This window comes from Dermacentor variabilis, chromosome 9 (assembly GCF_050947875.1).
Source record: "Dermacentor variabilis isolate Ectoservices chromosome 9, ASM5094787v1, whole genome shotgun sequence".
Lineage (NCBI taxonomy): Eukaryota > Metazoa > Arthropoda > Arachnida > Ixodida > Ixodidae > Dermacentor > Dermacentor variabilis.
In genome coordinates, this window is record NC_134576.1 from 26,340,636 (window position 1) to 26,353,124 (window position 12,489).

The 12,489-nt window shown below is 45.6% G+C and overlaps 1 protein-coding gene across 1 annotated transcript in view; it reads left to right on the forward strand.

Annotated features, from left to right (window-relative positions):
• The window catches only part of LOC142558279 (sodium- and chloride-dependent glycine transporter 2-like), a 75,305-nt gene that overhangs the window by 4,381 nt on the left and 58,435 nt on the right, over positions 1-12,489 (forward strand). The window contains exons 3-4 of the mRNA XM_075670432.1: positions 97-229; positions 1,587-1,721. Coding sequence (XP_075526547.1) covers positions 97-229; positions 1,587-1,721 — 268 coding nt within the window. The remainder of the gene's footprint in view (positions 1-96; positions 230-1,586; positions 1,722-12,489) is intronic.

Sequence of the window (12,489 nt, forward strand, 5' to 3'; positions counted from 1 at the left end):
CTCTCTCCCACAATTCGAGTTCTATCTGTTTTTGATAATACGTTAAATCTCTATTTCTTCTTTCGCACCACTCATTACATTGTACATCCGTTGAAGGTTCGGTGCGTTGAAGCTGACGAGTGGCATTGACGATCTCGGCGGCATACGTTGGGAGCTGCTAGTGTGCTACATCTTCGCCTGGTTTGTGATCTTCGTCTGCACCGCCAATGGAGTGGCTACCGTCGGCAAGGTATACAAACGAATGAGAGTAAGAAGATCAGTGGTGCTGCAATATTAGACAAACAATAAAACATCATAACAGATCCAAGAAGCAATGAATGCGAAAAGGCCTCACTTCACCACAGAACCCTTCTTTCACGTTTTTTTCAAATATTCCAGTAAGCATTATGCTATTGAAAGTGTCAGATATGCACATCTACAAGGACAGCTGATACTTACTGTAAGTTATCAAACATAGGGGGGGGGGGGGACAGAGAAAGGAGCCGCTAAACAAATGAAATAGGACGACACCGTGAAATGAATACAGATAGTTCGGTATTTATTGGGTGGAGCTGCTTACAACAATGGCTTTCACGGAGGTTTACAGCATCTTGTGTGTCTTGGTCTATGTGTATGCCGTTGTTCTCTCGGCTTTTACATAGATAGAGAAGTGCGGTTTCATGTATCAGTAAAATTTCGCTGTAAGCGCGATCAGGATTTCCAGACCGTTCGCCCAAAGCAATGCGACGTGGTTTGATATTGTTGGCCAGATGTGTCGGATTTCAAAATTAATAAAAATATAATTTAGCCCGAAACTGACCTTAAGTTGACCCTGAGTTCGCGCAAGCGTGAGGTCATAAATCATTTATATGCACGCAGTTTTTTAGCCTCATTGGTTGTTTCACTTACCACCGAGCGAGATAGTGCCGATTGTTCTAGGTTGCTAGTAAATTGTGGCGTGTGGACGCGCTAATCAGTCCTATAATCAAGTAGAGTTTTTGGAACTAGAGATGGCTTGCAATAATAAGAGCTAGCACTGAAAATCGTCGCACTTGAGAACAGTTCGTGACTGGCTAGGTACTTTGAGGTGCCCGTCACAAGAACCTGCTGTACTGCAGCCCCAGATGATGTTATTTTTGAGCCATTCCTAAGCGCGAACCCCGTCACGGGCCCTGCGCCTACTTCACTAAAGCCAACTGTAACTGTCCTAAAGCTGCACTAGCTTAAAAAAACAAAGCAAACAAGGCGAATCGACGCCATTTTTAACTCAATGACAAAGCATGAACCGTGTCGAGATCGGGTTCAGGTTGCTGTTGGACAGTGTCAAGTGATTCGTTTTCTTTCATTGAATATGCTGGCACGTGCTCTTGTTAAAGAACCATAGGAACCACATATTCCGCTTTCCTTTAAGAAGCCGCAGCACTGACTTCAACCAAGTTAAAGCTTGTGAGACAACTTCAAGAGCTGAAGCGGTTCCTTCATTTTCGTTTGTATTCGACATTTTGCCACCAGATAACTGAAGTAGCAAAGGAGCAATCTGATAAGCCAAGCTTTGTGAATGCATATCATTAGTGTCTAACACGGCACTCTCTACCGCACCGCCCCAGATCTCACCTATTCTGGCCCTGCTTCAGTTGGGGCTCTTTAGCGCCGTGACAGTCAAGGCACTCTTCCTTCCGCATGCCAAGACGGCGATCGTCGAGCTCATATACCCGCGCTGGAAGGCGCTGCTTGACATCAAGGTAAGCCTGAAAAACTCTTGATTCGTGCCAGCAGCCCGAAGTAATATGGGAAATGAACGAGGGGAGCCAGACAGTGAAAACGTTGGACAGTCTGTGCCTTTAATTCTGTGTCAGTGACGCTGCGCTACTACTGCCGTAATTTATGTTATTACCTTTCTAGCAATTTTGTTAAGAGCACATACTGAAATTGTGGAATTAAAACTGGCGAGTGTTGGATATACATGTTTAATTAGCAGGCATATTATGACTACCACCATGTTTTGTAATATTTATCGTCAACTCTAACAAAATTCACTACAATTTTACTTTGCCCCAGGTAACGCTAACTGTTCTCATTAGTGGGAACAAAAACTCATTAACGGGACGCCCGTAAACATTTTTCGGGACTACTCAGAATGAGTGCCGTGAAATGGGGGCTGGGCTCACAGACATACAACGGTTTTATTTGCAGGTTACCCAGAGAGGTTAACCTGAACTGATGCGTTCTAGCATGTTACACTCTGCTTGCGCTGTAGAATAGGGAACGGGAGTGCAACATAAGCATTAATCATGTTGAGGAGAAGGGAAGGATTGGCTACTTACGTGCAGTACACTACAGCCCTGCTAATGCCGCTTGTCCAGTGCAACTTGATGCAGGAATTTCAACAACACTTTCCTTGGCTGCCTTACAGTTTGAATAACAGGCCATGGGAATAGAATAGTAACTTCCCGCAATGGTTGCCTGCCAATGCTGGCTAGGGAAGCTCCCGAGTCAACTTCTCCGGCATATACGACGCGCAATCATATATGTGTTCCAACGTTTCAGGTGCCTGGTAGTGTGTGCGATAATGGCTATTTGACTGGCCAATTAATTATGCTTAGCAGCAGGTGAAAGCAACGCCAACACGGATCTTGCGTAGCAGCTGTATGCTCACGATTCCTACTGAGTGTATTCATGCTCTTGGCTCCGACTGTTTCCAATTTCGCATTTGGGATATGCAGGCTAAGCTAATTACTTAAATCCTCAATAAGAAAGTCTTAGTTGAGCACGGAGAAACCTTGTGTTTGCTCGTCAGCGTGCCCATGTATTATTGGAGTTGGCGGCCGTAGTTGTAGGGAGGACCTTGACTCTTCGTCGGGACTTAGGCGTGCACGGTTTATTTACAGTATTTACATTTTAAACAAGAGATAGATTCGACAGTCAAGCGTGGCTCCCAAATGGAGCACGCAGACGAAGCATACAACATGCGAGCACGAGGCTCCAAACACATTGCTTCTCGAGCATGAGCACACAGCTCACGAGTACGATCACAGAGCACGATGACGAGCACACAGCTCACGAGCACGATCACGATGACGAGCACACAGTAGCAACGACAAACAGCTGCTTATAAACACTCGGTGTTCCCTAGATCCCTAGGTGAGGGAAACGTTCGACGAGTAAGCGTAGAAAGCCCTCGTGGCCGACCCGCCTTTGAGGGAAGGGGGTAGGGGATTTACACACACACATGCCGCACAGGTTTCACTGCACCCCTCCGAGGATACGCGGGCTTTGCAGAACTCGGGGCTTACGGCTGAAAAGGCGCGTTGGTTTCCCTAGCTGACTCCCGCAGCGTGGCCGCCGGTTGTCCAATGTCTTGCGTCCTGTGGTCGCCACGAGTGTCAGCAGACTGTGACGAATCCTGGGGCCCACGTACCGCAAAGCAACCTTTTGTTAGGGAAGCTCTTCTTGCTGCAGAAAGACCATATCGGCGGTGGCGGGTTCAGTAACAATAGTTGGTCCGCCGATTGCGTTTTGTCACAACGGCGCCGAGGGGGTGTTGAAGCGGCACCTCGAGGTCCCTGCGAAACGAGTCACCGCAGCAATTGTGATATGCTTCCATGGTTCTCTTCGGGGAAGCTCGCAACGCTCGCAGCTGCAGCTGGCTGAGAAAACTTCCATGTTGCCACCTCGGTAGGCCATTCCTAACAGTATGTGTGGTTTAGTTCCAATAATAAAAGTGCTGTTTATTTAATTTCTAATGCGAGCCATCCTCATTTGTACTGCAATGTGAATAAAAACATTGGCCTTTCAAGCGCGCGGTGGATAGTGGTGTGATGGATGGATAAATGCACTATAAGCGTACTCTTTCGCAACTGTTCCGAACTTTTCTTTTACCAGTGCTCTAGAGCCTTCTACAATTTCCATCGCCGATTCATTAACCCTTCCTGAATATTCTCTAAAACCCATGACATTTGGCAGGACAACTATACCGACGCGTAGGCCCTTTTCGCGGAGTAGTTTGCTCTAGAGAAACAAGATGGCCCTATATGCGGTGTGCCGTGCGTGGCCTCAGGCATGAAAACGCACGAATGCGAAACCATTACCGCTTCTACCATGCTCCTGTGCGATCAGCTGTTGCAAATGCAACTGGGTGATAGCTGACGTCCTGTACTTCATTCATGCTACGAAATGGGGAACACAAAAGGGATGACATGTGCTGTAACTGGCTGCAACATTAGTGACTATCATATCTGTCTGGTCAAGTCCTTGGATCTCTGCTACCCAATGACTGCCTGAGTAGCCGGCCCTTCACGATGCAAGGCTTTCTCGAGGATCAAAATATGCGCTCATCCGCCAATGTTGTATCGATAACGTCCGCAGAAAGGACTTCAATTCCCTAACATCGGCAAGAGTTAGTATCGCTCGTTAAGCACTAAGCAAGGTGCAGCACCATTTTGCTCGCATAGTAAGTTCCTCGCACTTTATCCCCTACACACATTCACCCCAACAGACTTTCACTTTTATTTCCTTAAAAACTCCTCAGTGGCGGGTTTTATTCTATTTAGTGGCCACAGAGTTCAATGAAAAATATTAGTATTAAGCTTATCAGCAAAAGTTGATAAACAGGTGATTTCGGCAATGTGACGGGGCAGGCCGTTCCAGTCGGTTGATGATCGGCAAAAGAAAGATGCAAAGAAGGTCAAACTTGCACCCGCTCTATCTTTCACGTATCAAGAATAAGGGAATGAAATCAATATGCTGAAGCGTAGGTGACGACTTCACCGACAGCAAATGAATGTTCACAGCAGAACATCTTGTACCGGCCCATACAGTAGGCGAGTGATAGCGATAGGACGTCTTTGTTGCAACCTGTTGCGAATTACAGACCATCTACGTTCGAAATTTTAATTTTGCGCGGCGAGAAAAAATGTACCGCAGCTGATCACACCCGTGAGCGGTTAGGCGGAAAATAAACAATGAGATAGCGACTGGCTCGTCAGCGTCAGAACATAGCAAGCCGTTTCTTCAAACTGATTGACAAATGACAAAAAAGGAAAAGATAGAGGCACTATAATCGTTATTTAATTCACAAACGAAAAGTCCGAACTGTTCGGAATACATTTCTAGCCCCGCTTCTAATAAGAACGCCGTATACACTGCTCGCAACGTTTCGACGAAACGTAATGAGCTCGGACATGACATAAGAACTTTGTTGAGGCCCTGAAGAGCTCACGTACGGGGGCACCCGTGATGAGCCGATGGCTTCACCCATGACGGGACTGGCAGGCCGATACCAACCGCAACATCATGGGCTTTCTGGACGGCCTGGAGTTGTAGATGTCCTGGACACTTGAGGGCGGATTCCCAGGAGTCGTTGGTTCGAAGTGAAGAGCCCTCTAAGGCTGGGCGCAGCTAGAGCATGTGTTCAAAATTTCAACAGTCGTGCCCGCAATTGCGGCATTCCTGTGAGTTTTCCTGATCAATTAAATGCATTAAGCGAGGAGTAGGGCAAGTTCGTCTGTAGCATTCTAAGCATAGACGACTGGACCCTGTCAAGCTTGCGGTGTGGCAGGGGCAACGTTCTACGGCTAAGCTTATAATGAGTGATAATTTCATTATATGTATGGAGCTGGTCTTTTCCTAGATCTATGGAAATTTGAGGCTCCAGGTTCGGCTGCGTGGTTCGTGAAGTCACGCGCAGACCTATGGATAGCCTCGTTCGGGTTACTCCCATTCGGTCCAGTGATGTTCCTTAAGTGGAAGGGAACCATGAAATTTGATGATATCCCTGCTCTTTACTTCTGATAGTGAAGTCCTGATCCCGAAAGATCTTACATGTTGTTTCCGCTACCAATCCGGACGAGAAGGAGCGGATGGCCGAGCGTGAGTCCGAGTACATAAAAGCTGGCTTCTTACAACTATTCATAGCTAACGCGATAGCAGCCTCCTCCGCCACATGGGACGTCTTGACCCTTATAGAAGCAGCATTAATCATTTTTCCTTCTACGTCCACCACTGTTATGAAGAATCTTTCCCCTGTGGGATGCTGTGCTGTGTCGATAAAGAGCGCGTCTAGCTTGTGTTGATGCAACTTTTGTAGGATTGCCCTTGCTCGTGTGTTTCTCCGGACCACGTTATATACAGGATGAATGTTACGAGGTACAGGGCCTGTTACGAAGTGAGACCTGGTATCTTTGCTGAGAAATTTAGTGGGTTCGGGGCTATACCGGGGCTCAATGCCGGCCTCCTCCAGGATTGTAAGGCCAGGTTTAGTGGCAGAGAGCCGAGTGATTTGGGCTATGCAATGTGCTTCAATATTCTCATCAATAGTATTGTGGATTCCTAAGGCCAGCAGCTTTTCTGTGCTAGCAGACTTTCGCAGTCAAATAGCCCTTTTGAGTCCCGTTCGAATGAGAGAGTCAAACTTAGCTTTATCAGCTCGTGTCCATTCTAAAGAAGCTCAGAAAGTGCTTCATCATCATACCATGATCTTTATGATTATCATCATCATAATCATCATCATCAGGTTTCTATGTTCGCAGCACGATGAAAGGTTCTCCTTGCCATCTTCAATTACCCCAGTCTTGCGCGAGCTGATGCCAACTTGCGCCTGCAAATTTCCCAATTTCATTACCATACCTGGTGTCTACGGTCCTCGGCTGCCCTTCCCTTCTATTGACACCCATTCTGCAATTCTAAACGTCCACTGGTTACATGCACTACGCATTACACGGCCTGCCCAGCTCCATTTTTCCCTCTATATGGCAACTAGAATATCCATTATCTATCCCCGCTTGCTCTCCGGCAGGATGACGCCAGGGTGGCTCAGAAAGGCTCTGGTTCGGCGGGTATCGTAGACAGTGACTTGACGGAAGATACTACAATTTGGCCACAGCTTCACAGGGCATGTAAGCGTTTTCGGAGCTCATTACGCCTTGTTTAAACAGCGCGAGCGGCTTCGGTGTTGGTACTTAAAAATGGCGTAAAAGGCATTCCAAGATGACCAAACTTACCGCTTATGAATTTTATCAGGGTGAGTGTGTTTCCTTATTGGATCTTTAATTTACACACACACATAAAAAGGGGCCTTGGATCAGTGTTTATTGAAATGGAGAAATTCACTTGAACTTGATGATGATGATGATGATGATGATGATGATGATGATGATGAATGTACTGTATTGTGGCGCAAGGGCCAAGTATGACCGGAGAGCGCCAGGCCAGTGTTATTGAGTCCGAAGTGAAGCGACGAATTACGAGCAGTGGATGTGACAGGGCTGTAAAGTGACTTAAAAGACGATCGCTGTTAAATGCGTAAAACCTATATGTAATAAAATTATGGCCTCGACTAATGAAGTGTGCTATGGACTCGAAATATACGTTGTGAAAGAATGGTGAGATATTAAACAATGTCAGAACCGAAAATTTTCAACAAGCACTACTGCCTTAAAAGTCCTTGAAATGCAAGGACCTCGATGCGTGTGCTATAAAAAATTATCACAGTGGGCTCCCCTGTAGAGAGGATGCGCTATGAAATAATCAGACTAGTAACATGCAAGAAGTTAAAATAGGCTATTTCGGAAATGCTGTGCTACAAAAAGTGCCTAATGCGTTCATCAGAGGCCGAATTATTCGCACTCAAACACTTACTTCGCAGTGCTTTCGCTCCTTGTCCAGTGTTGTCCATTGTCCTCCGAAGGCTGCGGCGGAGCGGGGCGTGCCCGTAACCCTCCGCCGGCTCAACGTCACCGTGACGCGCAGTTCAAATCTGATTTTGGACATTAATTTAGAGGCCACTACTTTCGATCTTGGCGCCAACGACGCGCCAAATGTAAACGAAACGCATTTGTCGTCAACGAGCCGCAGTACACTTAGCCAGCGGACTCGTGGCGGCGCCCCGCGGGGGCTGCGGTATCTACTCTACTTAGCAGAGCACAGCTAAATGCAACCGCAGTGCGTATGCGAAGCGTTTGTTTTGTGTACGACAGGCATTCAGTGCGTGCTCGTGCTCCTACGCTCCAGCCTGACCGGGCTACGTGGTGCGGCCCCGCTAGTCTTAATAATAATAATAATAATAATAATAATAATAATAATAATAATAATAATAATAATAATAATAATAATAATAATAATAATAATAATAATAATAATCTTTTATGTCCACTGTAGGACAAAGGCCTCTCCCTGCGATCTCCAATTAGCCCTGCGTTGCGCCAACCGATTCCAATAGGCGCTCCCGAATTTCCTAATGTCTACGCTGCACCTAGTCTTCTGCCGCCCTCGACTGCGTTTCCTCTCCCTTGGTATCCATTCTGCAACTCTAGTGGTCCAACGGTTGTCTAACCTGCGCATTACATGACCTGCCCAGCTCTATCTTTTCCCTTAATGTCAGTTAGAATATTGGCTATGCCCGTTTGCTCTCTGATCCAAACCGCTCTCTTTCTGTCTCTCAACGCTATGCCTAGAATTCTTCGTTCCATCTCTCTTTGCGCAGTCGTTAACTTTTTCTCGAGCTTCTTTGTCAGTCTCCAAGTCTCTGTCCCATATGGTAGCACCGGTAAAATGCACTGATTGTACTCCTTCCTTTTCAATGATAACGGCGAGCTTGCAGTCAGGAGCTGATAATGCCTGCCGTATGCGATCCAACGCATTTTCATTCTTCTGTGAATTTTCCTCTCATGATCAGGGTTTCCTGTGAATAATTGACCTAGATAAACACTCCTTAACCAACTCTAGAGGCTGACTGGCTATCCTGAATTCTTGTTCTCTTGTCCGGCTATTCATCATTATCTTTGTATTCTACATATTAATATTCAACCCCACTCATACCCTCTCTGTGTTAAGGTCCTTTATCATTAGTTGCAACTCGTCTGCAGTGTTGCTGAATAGAAGAAGTTGATCAGCAAATTGGAGGTTGCTGAGATATCCACCGTCGATTCGTACTCCTAAGCCTTCCCAGTTTAATAGCATGAATACTTCTTCCAAGCACGCAGTGAATAGCATTGAAGAGATTGTGTCTCTTTGTCTGATCCTTTTTTATAGGTATCTTTCTTCTTTTCATGTATTGAATTAAGGTGGCTCTGTAATATCTGCTTATATTTTACAATGTATTTATGTAAGTGGTCTGTACTCCTTGATTACGTAATGCCTCTATGACTGCTGGTATCTCTACTGAATCGAATGCCTTTTGTTAATCTATGAAAGCCATATAGAGAGGTTTATTGTTTTCTGCGGATTTCTCGATTACCTGCTTAATGGCATGGATGTGATCCATTGTAGAATATCCCTTCCTGAAGCCAGCCTGTTCCCTTGTTTGACTAAAGTCCAGTGTTGCCCTTATTCTATTCGAGATTATTTTGTTGAACATTTTATATAATACTGGGAGTAAGCTAAAGGGCCTATAGTTTTTCAATTCTTTGACGTATTGCTTTTTATGAATTAGTATGATGTTTGCATTCTTCCAGTTTTCTGGGACGCTTGCAGTCCATAGACACTTCATATAGAGGGCTGTCAGTTTTTAAAGCAGTATGCCTCCCCCATCTTTGATTAAATATATTGTTATTCCATCTTCTCCTGTACACTTGTAATATACCGGCTTAACCGACGGATAGTAGCCATGTCAAGTTGCGCATTTTGATGCCTTATCCATAGCTCAATAAGAAACGAAGTGTGCTGAGGCGTCTAACCAGGAGCGGTTAGGAATGAGCGTGCGCTGGCAAGAGTGCATATGGTCTGACCTTAAGTTTCGCATGTTTCGAGGCCAGTTAAGTTTCAAGACTAGTCGAAACTAGCGAGGCTCGACGATTGCCACCCCGTATAGCAGGGTGACCAATGTTTAAACGCTACGCGGGTGGACGCGGACGAACGCGAGCATACGATAGCCGGCGTGCTCTGGAAGTACGTAATCGTCATCAAAATTTGAATGCATATTTTCGCTTACTTCAGGTTGCTGATTAAGCTTCGTGAAAAAATATGCACAGCAACAATAGGAAGAAGCGCACCGATTCAAACACCCTTGTAGCTTGATGTCAGCTATTGGCCAATAGCAGCCGCACATAGGAATCTGCATTTGATCCTTTTCGTGTAGCAGTTTGTTCTAGAGAAACGAGATGGCGCTTTTGGCGGTGCGCCGCCCGTCGCCCCAGCAACAGCGCACGAATACGAAACCATTACCGATTTCATCTTGCTTCTGTGCAATCAGCTGTAGGAAATGCAACTTAGTTTCCGCTAACGCACCGTGCTCCAATCATGCCTGATTGAATCATGTGGATTCAAGACGAGTGCAGTAGTTGGTGGCAGAAACAGCGTCTGGCCTATTCAAGAATGGAATGAATCTGCCTAACCAAGTTCGTGGACCATTGCTTCAACTGTCTGTACGTGTTACCGGCACTTCGACATGCATGGCTTTCTTCGAGGATACAGAAATTTGCTCATCCACCAGCGTTGTATCGCTAACCTTCAAAGAATGAGATTCAGCCCGGGAACGTCGGCAAGAGTCAGTACAGTTCTTAAGCAATGACGAAGGAAATGTCACCACGTATTGTCATGCACGTTTCGCTCATAATATCTACTCAATATCTACCCCAGCTGGCACGGAATCCTACTCCCACTCACCAACCAACGTGTCAATAAGAGAACAGGCGCATATTTGAATATATACGTACCCTATACGCAAAAGAAATGACGGACTGCATTTATAGCGCATGAATGGTCGAACCTGAATGTTTCGTGATGGTCCAGAAGAGTAAGCGAGTTAATAGCGATAATACCTATTTGCTACAAGGTATTACAATGTACAAAACGGGCACGTTTCATGCCTTGCGCGCAGCAACAATAAATATATTGAAACAGAGCACACCCGCGCGTAATAAGGAAGAAATAATCAGAAAGTGACACGCCAAGGAAATTTACTGATTCAGAAATGTTACAAGCCGCTGCTTCAACATAACTTCCAAATAAAGAACGATGAGAATAACCCACTAATCCTATTATTCAATTCATGAGCGGAAAGTTTGGGTACAGCTTGTAACACATATTTAGTCTCGCTTTTGAAGCAAGCACCATATACGCTGCTAGCTCCCTTTGCACATAGCTTAATCAGCTTCTAAAGTACTTTTGCATGTACTCGGAAGCTGTGGCCGAAGCTTTGTGTCGTTGATATAGTCACCGTCTACGATTTCTCCCGAAGCAGAGGTTTCCTAAGCCGTACCGGCGTCATACACATTCATTCTAAACTCGGAGGCAGCGGAGACAATTGAGGGGAGTAATGGACGCCTCACCACGTGGTCAATCATGTCAGCGCCCATGGGATCACGACGAAAGGGGTCAATGTTACGAAAATAACCATCCATAAAAGAATGAGCCGCAGGCTTCTGTTGAAGAGAGCATTTGAGAAAACGACAGAGTGCCATCTCATTCCTCTAGAGTAAAGTGCTCCGCAATACAGACGTACCGTAAACTTTTGCCAGAAGTATCACGGTCACTGTATACATAATGAATAAAGTGGGGAGGGGAGGGGAGGTCGGAACGGATACACGGAGATCAGTTATATGGTAGAGTGATTACTAGAAGTTGTTATAAGCGTGGCCATTTCTGAAAAAAAATATTACACTTACTAGGGCCTGAAATAAGTATTAGAGAGTTTTACCAGAGCCGTATTATGGTACGGTAAGTGCGGCATACGGTATGGTATTACCGTTCCGTACCAACCTACCCCGATAACCGAAAACGCTTTAGCATGTATAGGTGTTCTATGGTTTTAGCTGCGTGTGCTCCTCGATGCGTACGGTAATGTGATAACGATGATAGTGGCTAAAATTGGGGCCTTGCAGAATACAATAACTATGTGCTGAGCACGAAATATTCATTTTGCAAATTCTAGAAAGGTTTAGCTTGTCCACACACGCATTATTCTCTACGAAAGTGCCGGGTTATGGCAAGCGTAGACGCCAGTCACAAGGCCGGTAGCCACCTCTTGTGACAATTTGTCCTGCAACATGTGAAACATACTTTTGTTACATAGGTGTTTTTGCCTAAGACACATATAAAAATAGGGGTGTTTGTTGTCAGTTGCACTGCTGCCGACACTTTACACCAGTAGACAAGTAGAATATACTTAGTTACGGCTATAAAAACTCGGCGTCCCCTCTAAGTAAAATCTGCGTCACTAGATGACGCCACCAATCTCATGCGCTTTTTTTATGCCACTATTTATTTTCAGTAGTTTTCTTTTGGATGATGTTAGATTTTCTTATTTTCTTCTCATTCGGCCAGAGTAAACTAAACGCGTCAGAGGGGTACGGCCACAAGTTGAGTTCAGCCGAAGTTTCCTCCCGGTTAGAAGGGCTGTGTTGCTGCTACTTCGTCGTGTCGCAGCAGGTAAATTCATGTTAAATCGTGCCTTGGTCATATCATCGGGAAAAACGCACACGAGACTTGAACATGCACGGCGTGCACTCTGTGGACGACATCAGCTTCTCACTGTTTTGGCTTGGTGGAGCTCGGCTCGCGACACACGGTGCCAGC